The sequence below is a fragment of the Peromyscus californicus genome, unplaced genomic scaffold (assembly GCF_007827085.1).
Source record: "Peromyscus californicus insignis strain IS unplaced genomic scaffold, ASM782708v3 Scaffold_5__1_contigs__length_169319896, whole genome shotgun sequence".
In the NCBI taxonomy this organism is placed as follows: domain Eukaryota; kingdom Metazoa; phylum Chordata; class Mammalia; order Rodentia; family Cricetidae; genus Peromyscus; species Peromyscus californicus.
The window spans coordinates 87,185,025-87,205,460 of NW_026294573.1; the positions used below are offsets into that span (position 1 = coordinate 87,185,025).

At 52.6% G+C, this 20,436-nt stretch overlaps 1 protein-coding gene across 7 annotated transcripts in view; it reads right to left on the reverse strand.

Annotated features, from left to right (window-relative positions):
* Rgs3 (regulator of G protein signaling 3) overlaps positions 1 to 20,436 on the reverse strand; it is a 125,505-nt gene that overhangs the window by 47,877 nt on the left and 57,192 nt on the right. For all 7 annotated transcript variants that reach the window (XM_052718838.1, XM_052718824.1, XM_052718825.1 and 4 more), the window contains 3 exons: positions 16,418 to 16,529; positions 9,643 to 9,686; positions 3,756 to 3,878 (listed from right to left, as the gene is read on the reverse strand). In XM_052718838.1, the coding sequence (XP_052574798.1) occupies positions 3,756 to 3,878; positions 9,643 to 9,686; positions 16,418 to 16,529 (279 nt within the window). The remainder of the gene's footprint in view (positions 1 to 3,755; positions 3,879 to 9,642; positions 9,687 to 16,417; positions 16,530 to 20,436) is intronic.

Genomic DNA, 20,436 nt, shown 5'->3' on the forward strand with positions numbered 1-20,436 from the left:
CCTCCAATGCTTGGATCACCACTCCAGTGCCCACATCATCCCTTTCCAATTAGAAGTCCATAAGGACCCAGGTGAGGTGCCATTCATCTCTGTGACCCCAAAGAATCTAAAGCAATGCCAGACGCAGAGGAGACATTCATCATGTGTATTTGATCAAATAATCAAAATTGTATAGATCAGCCAGTCCCCGGCAGCCTCACTGGCCACAGCATGGACCAGCTCCGACAGGATCTAATGAGAAGCCTCACAGTAGTGCTAAAAGTGTAGCAGAGGGAGCCTGGTCCCTGTTATCAAAGGCATAAGAAAGGAGGGTGCCCTCCAGGGACATGTAATGAAGCAAGAGAGGGGCAGAGTTCTAAAGAGAAGCATGGGTGCTGAGCAGGAGAAAGGAGCTGGCATGGGACAGAAGGCAGATCGTTTATTCCCACAGAAGAGAACATCCTTAGGGCTGAGGACGGAACTCAAGTTGATAGGGTACTTCCTTGTCCCACACAAAGCCCTGGGTTCAATGCCAGGAACGGTATAAACTGGGTATAGTGGTACACATGTGTAATCCTAGCACTTGGGAGGTGGAGGCAGGAGGGAGCCAAAGTTCAAGGTCATCCTTGGCTACATATGGAGTTTGAGGCCAGTCTAGGCTACAGGTAACCCTGTCTCAAACGGGTGAAGGTGGAGGCCAGAGAAGATGGTTTCGTAGGCAATGTACTTGCTGCACAAGCAAGAGGATCTGAGTTTGGAAACCAGCGACCGTAGAAAAAGCCAAGTATGGCGGTGTACTCCTGAAATCCCAGTGTCGGGTGGGCTGAAACAGGCAGCTTCTTGGGTCCAAGAGGCCAACCAGCCTAGCACAATCAGTGAACTCCAGTTTCAGTGAGAGATGCTATCTCCAAGACTAAGGTGAAAAGCAAATGAAGAAAGCACCTGACATAGACCTCTGACCTACCTACACACAAGGACACAGACACACACACACACACACACACACACACACACACACACACACACACACACACACACACACTGTGCTAGGACCCCTACATCACCACGCCACAGACCATCTCCTCCTCTTCCCACATACGTTACAGAGAGTTGTACAAAAGCTTAAAGAACTCTCCAGAGTGTATTTTCCTAAGAGAGGTGGCTGGCCCCAGTCCCTGGCCTCTGAGGATCACAAAGCAGAAGGAACCAAGCAGGTGACTTCCGACTGCCGGGAGTGGTTGCCATAGGTTGCGCTGCGGTAGCACCACACACCTGCGTGCTGTTCTCTACACTCACCTTCTCCACTTCCCCTGGGGCCTCACAATAAGCATCACCAGCCCTTCTCAGGACAAACTGTGTCCATCACTGTGTGTGAAGGGAGAAGAGCTTTCCATGGTAAAGGGTGAGCCACACGATGGGGAGGAGCAGGGGCTGGGGTGGGAAGGGGTGGGGTTGGGGGTCTGATGGCTGCTCTATGAGCCCTTCTTTCCCTGGAGAGGCCTTGGAATGGGGCCGGTTGCCGAGTCACAGTGTCCTCAGTTCCACAGGAGGCAGAGTGCTCACAAAGAGAACAGAAGGGGAAAGGCATGGCACCTCAGCATTGGTCCAGCAGAACCTTCATGCCTAGAAGCAAGAGCCAGCTACCCAGACCTGCTTGGCTTTCTTGCTCCTCCCCTGGAGGACGACATCCTTCACTGGGGGAAGGCCATCCTTTGGGAAGGATGTCGGCAGTCACCCTGAGGCTGAGTACAGGTGGATGAGAGGTGGGCCCAGTCATTAGAGTTGCTGAAGCATGCCTGGACTGCTAGAGGGCTGCAGAGGATCCAATTTACCAGAAACTTCTTTCAAGAAGCACTCTGTAAGTGACTCATGGAATTCATTGTGAAAATTCCTTGAGTAGGTATGGTGGAGGTGTGGCTGGGTAGGGTTGAGCGGCAAAACACACACCCCCCTCCCCAGGGAGGGGACTGCCTCACAAAAGCCAAGTGGTGCAGTAATGGCCTCTCCAGGAGAGTGGAGATGTCCAAGTCTTAGCAGGGCCCAGGTCTCAGCCGCACAACACGCCTCCAAAGCTGTTCTAGCTACCGGGCCCTCCACCCCGTCTTTTGCACCCCCTCCAGCTGCCCGTCTAACAACACACTTACAGAGCTGGTGTATTAAGGTGTCCAGACTGTTGCCTGCCCAGGGTGCCCACATATTAGGGGTGAGTCATGGGCTGGAACCCTTTCAGGGTCAGCCAACCCAGCCTATTGCTGTGCAGGGCCGAGAGCCTCTCTGAAACAGCCTGCCTTTAGCTAGTCCCACATTCCCAGGTGAGCCTGCATTGGAAGAGTCTCCAGGGTATTGAGAGGCTGTGGCTCTCCAGAGCCAGCAAATTCTGGAGTCAAAGCACAGAGCACTCTTCCCCCAGGCGAGAGGAAGAAAGCCTCTGGAAAAGGAAACAGTAGCGTGAGTGCTGGCCCTGGGTGACCTCGGGGCTGTACTACAGAAGGGAAAGTAGCCTGTGCTCTGACTGCAGCCAGCACAGATCCATGGGGGTAAGGCAGCCTATTTATAGTCGTGGTGACAGAGGACTGTGGTGATGGGGGCCAGCCAGTGTCACCTGAAATGGGGTTGGGGGAACAGTGTACGCCCCTTAGTGATTGTTGAGTGAACATCTCCTGCGTACTTGGTGCTACACCATGAACGGCATGTGCCCTCCCATTTAATGCCCACAGCAATCCTTAAGGGAGGAACCAGTGACCCCTTTGATGGAGCCATCAAAGCACGGGCAACAAGGGGACTCACCCACAGTTACCCTGGCCGTCAGCAGCAGTGTTTGACTCAGGCTCTCCCCTGAAAACACCTTTCAAAGTCTAGGATGGTGTGGTTCTCCGATCCTCGCCTCCCTTGCCAGTTTGCTGGAGAGCAGCTGTCCACCCCTGAAGGGAGAGGCTGCCGGCACCTCTTCCATGTGCTCCCTGCCCTCTCGGAAAGCCAAGGCACATGGCTTGGTAGCCCGGACACATCAGATAGCAGCAACAGGGCCCACAGGTTGGCAAGCTCCAGGCCCCTCTCATTTCCTCTTCCCTGAGAGCTGACAGAGCTAACACCTCATCCACCAGCTTGTGCAGCCACCACCCCAAATTCCAAACGGCCAGCACTTCTAGTAAGAAAAGACACCCGAATGACTTCACAGTGGGCAAGCAGCTGTGCCTTGTGGCAGACATCTGAGTATCAAAGGAGAAGGCTGTTATCCGGCTCCCATAGCATCTACTCCCCAGCACAGAGCTGCACTGGACCAGCTCAGCCTTCACTGGCCATCTTTACGCTCCCTGACATTCCAGCTGGCCAGCCCCAGGCCTCAGCAATCCAAAGTCAGTTCCACCTGGCTCTGGCAAGCATCAAACTATGGTGTTCTACCACAAACATCCCCTCAATTATGCCTGTCTTGGGCTAGTGTTGACAGCAGTGTGCTGCCCCCGGACACCGCCTATCCAATAGCAGAAGGGCAGTTAAACCTTGCCATCGGCAAACCGAAGAGCGGAGCCGAAAATGGGATGGCCCATGCTCAGTTTGGCTGCTACTCCTTCCGCAAGCAATGTCAAACCCATTCCGCAGACCCAGAGAAAACTCAGAGGAGAGATATTCAAGCACAGACCTTTTTGCCAAGCCCACCGCGCTGGTCCGGGGGCTAAACTCTGGATGACTCCCAGCTCAGATCCAAGGCTTAAAGGCTAGGCTAGCCAAGGGGGGAAGGTGGCGGTCAGGGCTGCAGCCATTGGCGGAGTCCTTACCTTCCTCTCTGGGGGCGATGCGGCCAGCTGTTGCTGCTTGGCGATGTTCTCCGACAGGCACCGGCACACTCTCTTCTTCTGCTCCTGTGAGTGAGCCTCCAAAGTGAATAAGCACTCTGCCTTCTGACGTCAGGGAGAAGAGAGACAGGAATGGGTGGTCAGGGCTGCTCCCTGACTCAAGGGGGCTCCAGGGCCCAAGCCCATCCCCGAGGCTCCAGAGGGTGAGGCTACATCAGGGAAGGGAGCATCGGCTAAGAACAACAAATGCACACCGATCCCTGGTGACGCTGAGGTGGTCAGCGGACCAGGGAAGTAGAGCCATGGGGGAGCTACGAGGCCACGGTTTGAGTCGGGGAGGGAGGCAGTGGCTCCCTGGACAGTGGAAGCCTGTGGAGAGCTACAGGCCAGAGGGTGAGGTCACCCTTGGAGCAGGCAGCACAAGGCAGCAGCTGGGGATCACGTGGGGAAGCCAAAGGACCAAGCCCTTGAGCTGGTGCTTCCGTGAATACAACCCCCCTCCCCTCTGACCACAGAACCCCCTTCTCTCATGGCACCCTCTTCAAAGCACAGGCCAAGGTTAGCTGGGTTGGATGAGCACAGCAACAGAACTGGAGGAGTCCCTTTGGAAAGTGTAGGGTGGGCAGTCCCAGGGCCCTCTAACACGACCCAGCACCTGAGCTGGGTTTCCCATCCGCTGCTGTGCAATATTAGTCTGGCTGGTCATTTGAACCTTGCTGAATGACAAACACCTAGAAGATCATCTTCATCTGGGCCTAGCACAGTGCCAGGTAAGCACTGGCCTTGGTAAGCGCTGGCTGCCTGGAAGAACTTCCATGATAACAACAGGGCAGCTTTGATATAGCACCAGACAGTCGGCCCCTGAAGCAGTCAGGACATGCAGCGGGTAGAGACCTGTTGTCCCCACCCCCACGCTGGTCCCCCACTAGACACTGGGATCAGAAGATGACAAGTTCTTCTTCACCCCGCTGGTGATAATACTCAACCAAGGAGCTAAGAGCATGAGCTGGGAGAGAAAGGCCATGTATCGACCCAGTCTCTCCATTTTGCAGACCTCGTTTGCATGCCGGCTTTGCCACTTCCTAGCTGCCAACCTCTGGAAAGTCAGACGTGTTCTATAAAATAGTGGCATTGCCCCCACTCCAGACCTATAAAGCAATAAGGACTTCCATAGGCCTTAGCACACAGCGTACTGTTATTTCTCAGCATCCGACCTTCAGGGCGGGTACACCTCCCATCCTAAGTCCCTGGAGTATTTACCATCCTCTCATGCTGCAAAATACTGAGAAGCTTTCTTCCTAAAAGCATGAGGGAGAGGGAGCTGAGGGGATGAGCTGTGGTGAGCCTCTGCTTCCTCTTAAAGTCAGGCCCATCCGCTTCCCAGACCACTCCTACCGGCTGCAGGGCAAACAAGCCTCAGCTTCCCCAAGGGGATGCCCAAGGAGCCAAGGAGCAGCTGGCCCTTGGCTTCCTGTCTTACGGTGTTCTGCTGAGTGGGAGGGACCAAGAAGGTCCTTTCCAGCTTGGAAAGACCACCGCTCTATAAACATGGCCCAGCCTGAGCCTCGCCGCCCTGCCCTTACCTTACCATGTGGCTTCTGACTATCTTCTACCTAATTTATCGACTTTATAATATAGTCTGTCATCTGCGATCTCATTTTGATCTGGGCAATTTCAAGAAGCAGAGAAGGTGTGGATTCTTTATTCTTATTTTATTTTTCTGGTGCTGGGGAGCAAACCTAAGTTCATGCACATGCTAGGTAAGCACTCTACTTCCAGCCCTTGATTTTTTGAAATAGAATCTCATGATCCTTTAGCTCAGGCCAGCCTGGAACTCACCATGCAGCCCAGGCTGCCCAGGAACACATGGACCTTTTGCTACCTCTGGATTATAGACACGTAACTACTATGCCTAGCTGGGGTGTGGATTGTGATTCCCCTTTATGGAAGGGGAAAACCAAGGTTTAGAATGGCCAAAGGGTTCTCTGAGTCTTGAAGCCAATGAATCAGAGGAAACACTGAGCCAGGGAAAGCCACCTGCTGCGATTTCATCTCCAAGTTCTGGAAGATGTCACCTCCCGGTGAGGCTTCTACACCTCTTGCTGGCAGGACTGCTCTGTCTCACAGCCTGGAGGCGACAGGAGTGTCATGTCATCAGAAGGAATTGTATGTAGGTCAGGGGGCTCTCTAGCTGTGGTTTTTTGTACAACTGCTTACTCCTCTGGCATGGCAAGTCTGTCCCTACAAAGGCACAGAAAAGCCTCTTGGGAGCAGCCAGCATCCCTAATCTTGAATTGACTTCCACAGCACCAAGCTCTTTATCAGCCATGTCTCGATATTTCTTCCAACAGCCTTCCGAGAGAGCAGCTGTGGTCACTCGGTTCTGCTGACACCCTCAAGAAACACTTCTTAGGAAGGCCCTGGGGTTCTTACCTGGGTCAGCCACCAGGCCGTTTGTAAAGATTCCATGATTCAGTAAGTCCCTGCAGCCAGCAACTGAGCCCAGAGCCTCCCCCAGAATCACCTTCCAAGAGTGGTATCCCAGGTCAGGGATCATGACCTTACTGTCTATCAGTCTCAGCAGCAAAGGACAAGACTGCATCTGACAGCTTGAAACTAAACCCTGCTACAATGCTCGAGGGCTTAGAAGACTTCCTCAGCATCCAGGATCCAACCCCAGGTGGGGCTGCCTTAGATGGACAAACATTTTCGGAAGAAGCCTGAGTGTCAAAGACCGGCTTAGCCAACAGACGAGAGCCAACTCCCTGAAGAGAGGCTAAATCCCTACCTGCCCAAATCTGTCCAAACGGTGAGTCCTCATTGCCTGCCCAGCTGGCCCCACATGTGAACCATCTGTCATAATTCCGTGTGTGCTCCAAATGACCCAATTAGTCGGTTTCAATTCTGACTTGCTCAACGGCGTCAATAGCAGACTCCAGGGTCAAGGCTGCAAGCCGTCCCCAGGTACCCTCATGCTGTCCCCTCGGAGGTACTGCCTTCTGACTGTGGGGTGCTTGACCAAACACGGGCTTCTCGGTTGCATAAACCTGACCCCGCAGCACTAGGTGGGGGACCCCTGCACTTGACTGTGACCTCAGACCCAACCCGACTTCCAGCTCTTCTTGGTCTCTTTCAAACCCCCATCTTTCCTAACCTCCTTGCTTTAAACTGATTTTATCTTTGTAAAAACCCAAACAGCTCCAGCAGTAACCGAAGCCTGTTCATTTGCCGTGACAAGCGTGTTCCATCTCATTCCCTCCTGATGGACTGAGGAGGCAGGGAGGCAAGAAAGACACTGCCGCCACCTTTTTTATTTTATTTTATTTTTTTTTTGTGTGTGTGTGTGTGAATAAGAATACTAAGACTCTGGGAGGCCGAATCTTAAGAAGATCCTGACTGACTCCAGAACCTGGAATCTTGCCCGGCCTGTAGAACCATGTAGGTGTGTTATCTGGCAAATGAGATAGTCCACCTAGCTGTCCTTGTAAAAGATCATGAGTCAAATGGAGGGTAAACGAACAGGAAAAGCCCTTCCTCCTGCTCTGATCTAATGACTACGCAGCTACCCCTCGCTGAGCATGCTGAGTACTGGGCTCTGGGCTAAGTGTTTTAGATGCACTGTCTCATCGAATCTCACTTAACATTACAGCCCTGCAGGAAAGACCACACTGTCTCTGTCAGGAGTATGTAACCTGCCCCAGATCACTCAGGAAACGAACAGCAGAGCCAAGTTGCAAATCTAGGACCTCCTCCTTCCCAAAGCTAGCTCCTTCATGGAATGGAGGCAGCCCCACATTGCAAAGAAGACAGAAAATGGTCCCCAAACAATGTGCCCCATGCTCTGAAGCCAGCTGTGGGCTGCTGTCCCAGATTTGCAAGGACTGAGGGACGCCTGTCCTTGGGATTAAGACTGCTTAGAGCAGGCCAGGAGCGGTGGCACACCCCTTTAATCCCAGCACTCGGGAGACAGAGGCAAGTGGATCTCTAAGTTTGAGGCCACCCTGGTCTACATAGTGAGTTCTAGGACAGCCGGGGCTGCACATACAAAGCCTGTCACAAAAAAAGGGGGTGGGGGAAGGAAAGGAAAAAGACAAGAAAAAGAAAGAAAAGAAAAAAAACAAACCAAAAGACTGCTTAGAGTAACCCTACCCAGGAACAAGCTGTTGTCCCCCGGGATGGTTACGACTTTCTGAATGCAGAGGGAGAAAATTCCTCTCAAAACCTCACGTCCTCCCCAGGTTTCTTCTTGGGGTTACCACTTGCATATCAGGCAATAGAGAATAAACTTTTCAGTAGAAATTCTAAGATTTGTCTACGGATCTCCATGAGGCCCAACACCACCTATGTCAAGAATGCTCAGGGCTTTGAGCCCAAGCAGTGTGGCTCTCCCTGCACCACGGGCTTGCCTCTCATTAGTAGCAGCCCATTAAGGTGAGAGGCTCCCAGCTCCCAGCTGCCTGAGAGATGCTCTCTCTCCTGGTCCCTCGGGGTCAGATCACCTGGTACATTCCGGAAATTGGAGGCCTCAGGTCGATAGCCCTTCAGCAATCCTTAGAGAACTAGAAAGGAGGTCTTAGAAGCAATGGGCAGAAGCGCTTTTCTCCAGGAAAACAAAACACCAGTCTGGCAGGAAGCTCTCTTGCTGTTAGAGAACCTGGAGCCTCATTTCAGGAGCTGGTGAAGCATACGGGAAGCCAGAGGGGCCAGAGGGCACAGCCCCGGCACCATTTCTCCTGTCTGTACTTGGCTCACTCGGCTCTGTGGAACAGAACACCCTCCAGTGCTGAAGGGATTTTCCCAGCCACCCCTGGACCTGGGCTGGGTTGTGGCTGACACAGAGGTGCCTGCAGGTCTACTTTCAGGCCTCTGAGTCCCCAGTTCTACTTTGACACCTTCTGCTGTCTCTTGGCAGCTCTGGGCAAGTCTCGAGTGAAGTTCTCAGTAACCTTTCTTGTCCCTGGGGTCTGTTCAAAGAGGTGTACCTCTTAGCCAGGAAGGCTTTACAATCCCAAATGGCACAAACTCCTTCTCAGAAAGGTCTATGCCTCTCGGCCGGCCCTTTAGGTCGTTCCCCATCCATATAGACAGGTTCTCAGGACAGTTGGCAAGACACAAGGCAGCAGAGGGCAGGGGTGGGCCTGGCTTGGACAGATGCCACATGTCAGCAGAACAGGGCTAGGGACAGAAAATTACACAGGAAACTGAAGAGAATTTGACCCTCAGATTTTTCATCACCAAGGACCTCTCTGGTTAAAGCCCTGCTTTATCTACCAAACCACATGGAGCAAAAAGCTGTTTGCTTGGTTTTGCTCCCCAAAGGTAGAGCTGTCTGAGCCTACCCGAGCTTCTAATCAGAGATCATCAAGAGCGTTAGTCCCTCTCGTGGGGATCACTCGGAGCCAAACACAGATGCGTGGTGCTTGCTTTGGCCTGCGCTGTCTGGCCCAGGTGAAGGTACAATTACCTGAGGCCTTTGAAACGCTGACAAGCCTTTGTAGGCGGGAGATGGGTGGTACTTCCTGGAAAACAGGGTGAAAGAGGCAGGCGTGGGAGCTGAACCTTCTCCAGAAAAAGGGCGAGTAAATAAATAAACAGAGTAGCGTGCAGCTGTCGGGCCACGCCCTCAGGATGCCCACAGGTGCAGGGGTACCAGAGGTCCCAAGCAGGGTATCTCGGGGGCCATAGCTGCCCTTTGACACAGAGGTAAGCAGGGCTGGCTGTGTGCTACAGAGCAAGAAACTGCCCCTGGCTGTCTTGGGTCATCGTCGTCGCAAGATTATATGGAGGCCAGCCTCAAGCCTAGTCCCACCTCTTTGCTCAAGTACCAGATCACACTCGACTCTCCTCCAAATCGGAGAGAGGGACTCACCTCTGCCAGGTACAGCACACAGAATTTCAAGTCTTCTGAAGAACCTTTGAAGGGAACAGAAAGGAAGACTCACATTAGAATTGGCTACACAGTCAAAGTCTCGCTGAGCGCAGCTGTCTCGCCCAGGAGGCTGTGTGTGCTGACTCCCCGAATAAGAGGAAGGAGATGGCAGGTGTGGGGAGCAGAGCGGTCTCTAGAGCAAAGCTCACTAACTCACGCATCCAAGCAATGTACAGTTGAAAGGCTCTTGCCTACAGGTCAGCCTGACCCAGGGAATGCTGGAACCCCATTCCCAGAAGGAGACCCTCTGACCTCTATGGCCAAGTGCAGGGAACTATCTGTATCCCAGAAGGACTCCTTCTTCCCAGAATTCTGCCACAGAGGCAGCAAATTCTGGGGTTTCTCTTAAACCACTGGTTCTCAACCTTCCTAATGCTGAAACCCCTTAATACAGTTCCTTGAGTTGTGGTGACCCAATCATAAACTTTTGTTGCTACTTTATAACTGTAATCTTGCTACTGTTAGGAATCGTAATGTAAATATCTGATATGCAGGATATCTGATATGTGATCCATGCAAAAGGGCTATTCATCCCCCAGGTGGTCAAGACCCACAGGTTGAGAACACTGCCTTAAACACTCTACCACCTTTACTATTTTGAACTTCAACAGGGAGCCATCTTGAGTAGGTCTTGTTGCTCACAAAGGGAAGCAGGGGTCAAGAAGGGACAGTCTCCAAGAATCCCATCTCTATGCATCCTGGGAGACAGCTTTTCAACAGGGCACTCTCTCAGGATGCCTCTGCCAGTCTAGGATGGCAAACTCAGCCAGTTACAAAACTGGAAAGGACAGGGAGGGACAGTGGGCTGTCCCCTCCCTTCTTGGAAAGAGTCTCACTTCTGAAGAACTCCAGATGGAAAGGAAGGGAACTCTGGGAGGTGGGGACAGCTGGGAGGTGGGGACAGCTGGGAGGTGGGGACAGTGTGGCATGGAGATAGAGTTGTGCCGGTGAGCAGAGAAAAACAGGAGCACCCCTCAGGACACCTGCCTGCTCACTTCAGCCTCTCCTGGGACTCGGCCACACTCTCCACGAAGCACTCATCTGGACACAGGCCTGGGAGGGTGGGGGAACCCCCTGCACTTCCAGCTGTTGGCCTTACCAAGCGGGGTGTCATTTTTGAGGAAACCAACTATCCAACACAAGTAACAGCAAGCACTTGAAATGCCAGGGACCCTGGAGTACCACCGTGATTTGGGCCAACTGCTGCCCCAAATGCTTCCACCAGTCAGTTCAAGGGCTCAGAGTAGCTCTGTGGGAGAGTACTTGCTTCTGTATGCACTCCTGATAACCAGGAGGCAGGGCTTCTAGCATCCCTGGCTCATGTGAGAACAGAGGACCCAGAAAATGAAGTCACTCAGACAGGCAGTAAAGGGGAACTGTAGCCGCATTCTACGGCTCACACTCAGCCACTACACAGCAAGCCTCTCAAATGCCAGGCTCCAGTAGGACTCCCTTCAATGCATACTTAAGGCAAAGAAACCATCAAACTAAACAGGGTCTGTCACAAAGAGAAGCCTACAAGGTCAAACCAGACTGCACATCAAACCAAACTCTAAAAACGCAGGGAGTAGAGATCTAACCAGGGGAAACCAGACTTCCTCAAGCAAGAGAGTGGACATGCCCCAAAGGGCAGGAGCCATCAGGCAGAGCCAGGAAAAAAAATGTCCCATAAGTAAATGGAGGTTCACTCTGGACTTGGACTAAATCTTTCTACTTTTCCCCACCTGGAAACAGGTTGAAGAGGGAGCCAGCCCTGCCTCAGAAATCTATAGTGTTTAAGAAACTGGATCCCATTCCCTAACCCCTAGAGAACATAAGGGAATGGGAGGGTTGAGCTGGAACAGGGATGGAGTGGGAAAGTAATGAGAGAGATACCATGATAGAGAGGGATATCATGGGGTTAGAGAGAAACCTGGTGCTAGGGAAGTTCCCAGGAATCCCCAAGGATGACCCCAGCCTGGGCTACTAGCAATAGTGGAGAGGGTGCCTGAACTGAACTGGCTTGCCCCAGAGATCAGATCAGTGACTACCCTAACTGTCATCACAGAACTTTTCTCCAATGACTGATGGAAGCAGACGCAGAGATCCACAGCCAATCACCAGGCAGAGCTCCAGGAGTCCAGTCAAAGAGAGAGAAGAGGGATTCTGTGAGCAAGTGCATCAGGATCATGATGGGGAAGCATACAGGGATGACCAAACCAAACTAGGGGGAACTCATGAAAGTTGGATCAATGGCTGTGGAGCCTACATGGGACTGGACTAGGCCCTCTGCATGGCCAGACAGTTGTGTAGCTTGATCTGCTTGGGGGGCCCCCTGGTGGTAGAATCAGAATCCATCCCTGGTGCATGAGGGGGCTTTGTGGAGCCTACTACCTATGATGGGACACCTCCTGCAGCCTTGAGGCAGGGGGAAGGGCTTGGACTTGCCTCTACTGGATGTGCCTCCCCATGGGAGGCCTTGCCTTCTTGTAGGTGGGAGTGGGGGGTGGGTTGGGAGGGGGAGGCTGGGGGGCGGGAGGAGGGAAGAGGGGGATCTTTGATTGGTGTGTAAAATGAATGAAAAAAAATTAATTAAAAAAAGGGGGGAAAAAAACCTGGATCCCAATGCCCCTGTGGATTCCTTGTGTTGGTGAGACAGAGACAAGAGGAAGGGGTCCTTTTGCTTAGGAAAACATACTGAAACGTTTCCTAGCAGACCCTAGTCTAAAGGAAAGCCACTACCATCGGTGTAAGAAAGTAAGAGAAACCTGGGTTTGGGGAGCAGGCAATTGGAGGAGAGGAGACTCTAGAAGTACAGAGTGGGACTAAGGACAAGAGCCGTGGGGAGGCGGGAGCCGAGGTTGGAGAAGCACACTGTCAGACAGTCCCTGTGTCGGGAGCCACTGATGAACGACAGCTTCTCTGTGCTCCGACACCAGCCCCGCCCCCTCCAACATGGCCGCCGCAAACTCTCCCTGGCATCTGTTCCCCATCACAGCCTTGCGCTGGCTGCGGCAGGACAGCAGGAATGGAAGGGGAGCCGTGCTCAGCCTGACTCAGAGCCTCAGCAAAGAACGGCAAACTGGGGGAGCCAAGGGTGCCAGGGAGGAGTGTCTGCAGCTCTGGAGGACTGCAGAGGGAACCCCTGCCCTGCTCGAAGAGAGGGACGCCCGAGACAGCGTACCTGTGTCTGTGTGTGTGTGGGGGGGGGCGGCGGGGGGTTCTCCTTGAACCACACTTACTGCCTCTGCCATTCTGGAATTCATCAGGGAGTCTTTGGTTCCAGAGTGGGCCTTACTTCCCACCATGTAATGCATAGACCATGCCGCCGGGGGTTCCCTCATCGTGGGCTAGGTGGAGGCCGGAGAGGGCTCCCCGGCCCGTGTCTCCCCATCCATCATTTACCCAGAGAACAACTTTCTGGTGGTTTGAGAGTCACCCCACCTTCTCCACTGGTAGAGGCAGACCCAGAGAACTCTTGTCTGCATTCTCCACATACACAGGCAGGGCCAGGGAGGCCCAGCAAACTTCGTAGACAGTAAGCGGCAGAGCTGAGATCTGAATCCAGGACTCCTAATCCTATATCACAGGTCTGTGACTCCAGCCGGCCTGGAGCTCCAGAGTGGAGAGGCCTCCACAGCTCTCGCTGCGGTGGCCAGAACTGAGGTAGCCATGGAGGACACCTTAGAAAATGTCAAGCAAGCATTCCAGCAGCTGGAGCTGAGGCAGCTGAGTTTCCAAGATGATGGGATCCTGGCTGGCTCCCCAATGTGCCTGGAGAGCCCATGAGTCAGATAGACATTTCCAGGTCATGTCTAAGAACAGGCAAGGCCAGAAAGACACACCGTGGGCGTGATGCTGGCTGCCGGGGAGGCAGAAACACAAAGAGCAGCGAAACCAGCAGGCAGCCGTGGCAGGAAAAGACCACAATGGGCCCTCGGCTGACCGGAGATGTCCCGATTGTTAGCAACCAGCTCTCCGCCTGTTCCCATCGCACCGCCATTCAGGCCTGACGAACCTTGGGAGACGCTGACAGGAGGAGGCAGTCCCCATAGGAGTGACCTCGAATCTGGAGCTCTGGGGGAGGAGACACCCCAGCTGCCAAGCTAAGGCAGCACTCTGGTCTCCTCTTAGCCATTCATTGTTTACAAAAACAAGCATCCGTTGGTCACCTAATGTATGCCATGCTCCCTTCTGAGTCCTAGGAATATGGTTGAGTGGAGCCAGGTCCTAGCAAACAAGTCACAAGAGAGTCCTTGGTCCCAGGAGTGGGGTGGATTCTGCCCTGCCAGGGAACAGCATTTGCCAGCCCCAGCCTGCCAAGCTGGATGCCTTTTTGTTTAACAACTTTTTGACCCCCCTCCAACACTGAACTCCGCATACATACTGACTCGAAAGCGAGATGAAACCTAGGAGTCTCACACCATGGTTAGTTAGAGACGGTTCTGCCACCAGACACTCCAGCTAACAAACCCCAAACGACCTCTGAAAAGCCTCACTTGCTGTAGTAGTGGGCCTCTGGGGCTTGTGGGAGGGGCCAGGAAACGGCACCAGCCTTGGAACATTGGGCCTCACAGCTCTGACTCTGGCTGCTGCAAAAAGGGGCACTGGACTTCGGCAGAACATGGAACCTATCTCAGGGAAGCTGGAGGGTCGGGGGTCTACAAAGGCTCCATTTGATGCCTGGAAAGAAATCTGAGCCCTAGATCCTGCACCTTGAGTGCCCTGCCAATTAGCCTCTTCCTTCCATCTCAGCAGCTCCAGGGTTCTCAGAGGTCACTCGCAAACCCCCTCAAGCCTGTGGTCTCCCCAGGAAATCCAGTACAGGTCCACGTCTCCATGCCACCCCCACAGGCTCTCGTGTCCATGGTCACCTTGTCTGAGATGTGCTGCCCGGGTCACTCACCCTTAGCTCTCACGTAGTTGACCACAGCTTTCATGTAGCTGTCCCATCATCTACCGGCAGACACGGTCTCAGCCCCAGGCCACATCTGCAAGCAGCTGAGTCTCTGGGGAGCTCCTCTGCACCTCTAGGCTCTTACCACCCACCATGAACATCACTGCCTGGTAGAGGAGAGTGTGTCTAAACCCCTCAAACTTCAAGTCCAGGCCCTGGGGCTCCCGGAAGGGAAACCCAGCCAGCGCTAACCTCTATACCCCAGTCTGGAAGCAGGGTGATGTGAATACTGGTCAAGTTCTCCCAGGAGCCCTGGGGGTTCCATCCGGGGGTGTCAGAGACAGGAGGGAACTCAAAGGGCTGACTGAATCCTTACTTCGCAGGGAAACCAGGAAGAGGAAAAAGGAAAAGGCCCACAGAGGTTACAAGCATATTGTTACAGCGGTCAACCTCTGTCTGGGCCCCCAATCCTACGGCCACTGCTCTCTCTACCCTCCACCCTAGATCCACCCAAAAGGCAGACACCTGGAACAGACCACCCCCTAATTCTTTCCCTCCTTCCATTTAGCAGGAAGCTGAGCCAGTGAGGCATTTGGGCTGTGTCCCTGGACCTCTAGTGTGCACAGCAGTCGGGGTTCAGGTCCTGGTGCACCTAGTGCATGGTACTGAGCACTGCTCTGCTGGGTGCTCCTTCAGTTTAACCAGGTCCCAGAGCAGCTGAGCTGGGGGCAGGGAAGCCAGGCTGACTATAGAAAGCACGTTGTGTGAGTATGTGAGCGCAGGGGAAGGTGGGAGGGTAGCAGGAAGCCAAGCGCAGATTCCCTGGAGGGCAGAGAGGCACCATCTGGAATACCAGAGCCAGTGCCCAAGAAGCTGAGAGGCCTGCTCTTCCTGCAGCCCTGTAGCTGGCCCTGAGGGTGGGGGTCTCGCTCTCCCCTTAGTGGCCTGCCTTGCTCTCCTGTCAGTAGCCACCCTAGCCTCTGAGCAGGACAGAACTAGAGAGGAGGGCCGGCCGTGAAGGACTTCCCATGGGGAGGCCAGTTCCCGAGGAGGCCAGGGCACCAAGTACACAGGACGGCTTTGCAAGCAGTCAGGAAGTTCTGGAGCAAAACCCGCCAAAACAGAATTCTTTCGCAGAGAACATTTTCCTCCGGTGCCCCAGCTGCCCTGAGCTCACACAGGTCTGTTGTTGTTTGCATAATCTGGGAGAGGAAACCGAGCCCCTTTCAGCTGAGACCTCAGGCGCCAAAGCCTGCCGCTGGACAGATACTCCCAGCCGGCTTTCCGTTCCCTGGTCCCCGGTGGGCCAGGGTGCCATGGAAAGTTTTGGATTAGAAATTCCCAGCTTGCTGCTGATGTTCAGGCATGCTCCAGCTTCCTAAGACTCTGAGCAGGCCCACACAGCTGGCTAAAAAAGGGAGTGTCCACAGACCACTGTCAAGAAACCTTTTGGAAACCGGCTTAGAGCAAGGCCCTTTACAGAAATGACCTAACTTAACCCAACAACCTTCTGAAGTGCTATTATCATCATCGCGCTTTACAGGAAATGGGCTCAGAGAAGTTAAGTCACTTCCCCAAGGCCACACCGAACCGAGGAGCTTGAACACAGGTCTTGGAGTCCAAAGCTCTCCCTACCCTTTTCCTTGGAAGCTCCCTAGGATAGACACCTCCTACAGAGATCAAGGTATAGCAGAAGGCTTGTGGGCCTAGGGTACAACACCTGACAATCTGCCAGCCCCAGGCAGACCCAACAGCGCCCCACTGAAACTGGCAGCCAAGTTTCTAGAGAGTCCCCAGCTGGACATCACGCTGCTCCTGGGATGTCCAGGCCCTTCTTACCCTCCTGTAGCTTCACACTCTGGAGGTAGAGGGGATTTCTCAGGACGTCACAGCGGCCTGGCTCGTCCTCCTTAGTGAAGAGCAGCAGGTCCGAGTAGGCAAACAGTGTCACCTGTTCAGAGAAAGAGCAAACACAACTGTCCGCTTTGCTGTCCCCCCAGGACCCTGGGAGCCACAAGGTCCACTGGAGGTCCAGGAAACACACCCGTGCTGTGTCGGGCAGAACCAGAAGTGTGACCCCACCAATGACGGAGGCCTCCCTTGCAGTGGGGGTGGCCAATCTGTCCCTTAGTTTTCTAGACTTCCCCCACTCGAAGTAGAAAACAAAACAGAAGAAGCAATGGTTCTTGCCTTCATAGTGGACAGCTCTGCTGGCTTCACTATAGCCATAGCCCCCCAGGCTCACCTAACCTGGAAGAGCCTTACTTGGGCCCTGAGGTGTCTCAAGACCCCACCCCACATCTGACTCCTTCAAGCTTCTTCTACAAGCCCTCTGTAATGTGAAGGGAAGCATCACCAAGCAACATTACCAAATTCCTAGCAGATATTTTTGCAGTGTACCAATGAGAAACTGGTTCAAGAAAACAGCAGTTACTGACGTTCTGATACAGGCTTCTACAGAACTGCTAATCTCCTTTATGCTCCAAAAACAAAGGAAAGGCTATTTTTAAACATTACAGGTAAACTGACAGATGTGCTCAGCATATTTTTATGCTTAAAAAAAAATCCACTTGGTTCTCTATGTCCATTAAGGTTTACACTGTTCTTTCCTTTGTCTGCCCTACAGTAGCCTTTCCTTAAAGCCATAAAGTCCAATTTCAGATTCTATAATAATAATAATAATAATAATAATAATAATAATAATAATGAATCATTAATTATGGGAATTCCTCTTTGAGGGCCCGAATCTGACATGCCATCTCTTCTGAAGCAAGAAGAACCAGCCAGAAGGGCTTGGTACATCTTGAAGGGCACAGTGAGTATGTGATTTGTTAACCGTGTTTAAAAATCCAGCATGCTGACATTTAGCGAGCAAGCTGTTAAAGGTGATCCCACAGTCCCACCTCTGAGGCTTTCTTAAAGAAATACAAGAATATATAAACATGAACATGTAAGGATGTTCTCAGTGGCACTTCTGTAATTGAAAGAAAAAAAAGCCGGCCATGGTTGTAAACATGTATAATCCCAGCAGTCTGGTAGCTGAGCAAGAGAACTGAGAGTTACAGGCTATCCCAGGGTACATAATGAGCTCTGAGCTAACCTGGGCTATGTGGTGGGAGCTTGTATTCATTATGTATGTATTCATACAAACATATATACATATACACATGCATATATATATATATATATGTAAGATGGCCGACCTGCCATCTTGAGTGCCATGCAAACAGAGAAGCTGGAAGAAATTAGGACCACAGAGAAAATTCAGGGATGTCCTTAAGTAGTCTATCTCAGGGCTATGTCCCCTTCCAAGAAGTCCCAAACACAAAAGCTCTAGAATTCTTGGCTAGAAGGGCTCTTAACAATGGGCCCTGCCCAGCCCAGTCTCCATACAGCATCCCAGCTGCTGAGCACCTTCTCTTGTCCTATAAGTAAGTACTCCTTCAACAGTGTCATCGCCCTTTACAGCTCAGACAGGTTAGGTGACGCCCCACAGCCACACAGCTAGGGATCATTCCACAGGCCTGCCTGTTCCTAGGGTTCACATTCGACAGAGAGGTGGTGTTGTGCCCGTAGCAGATGAGACAATGAATTTAGTGAGTGTGGGAAGGAAAATGATGGAATGCTCAAGAGAATGACATAAGGGATCGTCTGAGGAGGGGCCTGCAAAGTCAAGGAGCTGCTGTTCTAGGCAAACCCACATGTTACCACAAAAGCATGCCCCCCAATCAGGGAAGGTCTGGCTGTTACTTCCAGATGCACAGGGCAGTTGGCAGGAGAAAGGTTGGAAGAGGAAGTCTGTGAGCCTGGAAAATGAAGGGGGCGGGGAAGGCATGGGGCTGTATGGAAGACTTGTGGGAGGAGCCACAGCTAGGTGAGAAAAACCCCAGGCCGCGGTCCCAGCCTGGTTCCCAGAGCTCAGAATATGGTCTAGACAGGAAGTGATTAAGGCATGAGAGAAAATTTCCCCCCAAGGTCGGTCAGGCAAAGGCCAGGGCTGGCACAGGGCTGGAGGCAAGGCAGACGGCAAGAATGCCAGAGCAAAGCCTGTGAGCCCTGCTCCCCAGCATCCCACAGGCAGGACCCTCACCGTCCATGAAGTTGTGACCCATCTCCACAGCCCAGTTACCCGGTGCCTTCCACCACTGGCCCCGGGGCCTTTCGAGTCTTTCTCTCACTGGTTTCTAGGACACAGGTATTTCCCAGAGTTTCAAGACAGTCACAGAATCCTTACAACTCCAGGGTGACTTCTTCCAAGTGGCCTAACCAAAGCCTTCTCCTGGGAACCAGGCCACGAGGCCATTAACTAAAGCACCCTAAGAACCTTGGTGCTTTAGTTAATGGTAAACCTGGATGAGTCAGTGTGAAAGTGAGGGTGTGACATCTTGGGCCTCACAGTATTCCTGGAACCTAGCCAAGAATCCTCAATGACCAGAGCTGTTGTCAGGATGTACGTATAAGAGGCTGCCATGAGCTTGACGTTGCGGCACATGCCATTAATTCCAGCACTTGGGAGGCAGAGACAGACCGATCTCTTGAGTCCGAGGCCAGCCTGGTCTACAAAGCAAGTTCTGGGACAGCCAGGGCTACACAGAGAAAGCCTGTCTTGAAAAACAAAAACAACACACACACATAAAGGCCACCACAAAATGCCAATTTGATCTGGATATGCATGCACCCAGCAAGTTTGTGACTTCTGGATGGGAGGGGCGGAGCGGTTTGTGCTGTGGGACCCGAGCCGCTCCCTAACATCAGCATGCTCAGAGAAGGGATGCTGCAGGGAGGGGGGGAGATGGGGGGAGAGGGAGGGAGGTGCACATTCAAGGAATGCAGAGCTCCCAACTACTTAGCGCTTTCCAGTTAACGACTCCACTGTGCAGAGAGGCCGCCATGCTCATTCGGAAACCACTTTGGGAAAAGTTATTCCCTGGAGAGTGACACAGAAGTAACTAGAATCTGTGACTCCTGGGGGCTCAAGGGTTCTAAAGCTCTCAGAAGCTACCCAACGCCCAGGACAGCTGCTTCCCATTTTCAGTTTGAGGACCATGAGATGAGGTCAAAGCACTCCTATGTGGCTGCGATCTTACCTCGAGGAGAATGGATGTACTTAATTTTCTTGTCCTGAAACCACCTCCTTCGATCTTAAAGAGAGAGTCTCTTCTAGTTCTCAGCCTCCAAAGATGCAGGAGGCAAGAATTTGTGTGTGTGTGTGTGTGTGTGTGTGTGTGTGTGTGTGTGTGTGTGTCTGTCTGTCTGTCTGTCTGTCTGTCTGTCTGTGTCTGTGTGTGTGTACGTTCGTTGGGGGTGGTGGTGAAATGTTATTATAGTTTGTCTTTTGTTCCTTTGTCTTTAAAAAACATACCAAAAGCATCAGGGATCATGGAAAGCATTACCCAGCCAGAGAACCAAGCACTAATCCTTGCTCCATTCTCTACCAGCCTTGAGACTCTTGGATCCGGTCACGGGAGCCTCAGTTTCTTCACCATGCTTCTCCTCTCCTGGGGTGAGGATGCTGCAGGATGATTGGGATCATGTATGTAGCATGGGATCCTGCCTGTAGCATGCATGAGCAGTGAGGCTATACAGTAAGTGCCTAATGTTTGTGGATTTAATGGTGAGCAAGACAGGAAAGAGTATATTCCAGGTGTCTGCTATCCCTAACTGGCTTCTTCTGGGCCCACTAAACATGCAGTCACAACTCTCCAGTTCTGACCCTGAACACCTTACCTGCACCACACACGTATGCACGAAACCCAGTCCCAAGGGACTTTTCGCTCTTACAACCTAGATCCCATCTCCCATTGGAATTTCTCTCCCACTGGAACAAGTGGGAGGTCGATAGGCTGAACTCCCTAATA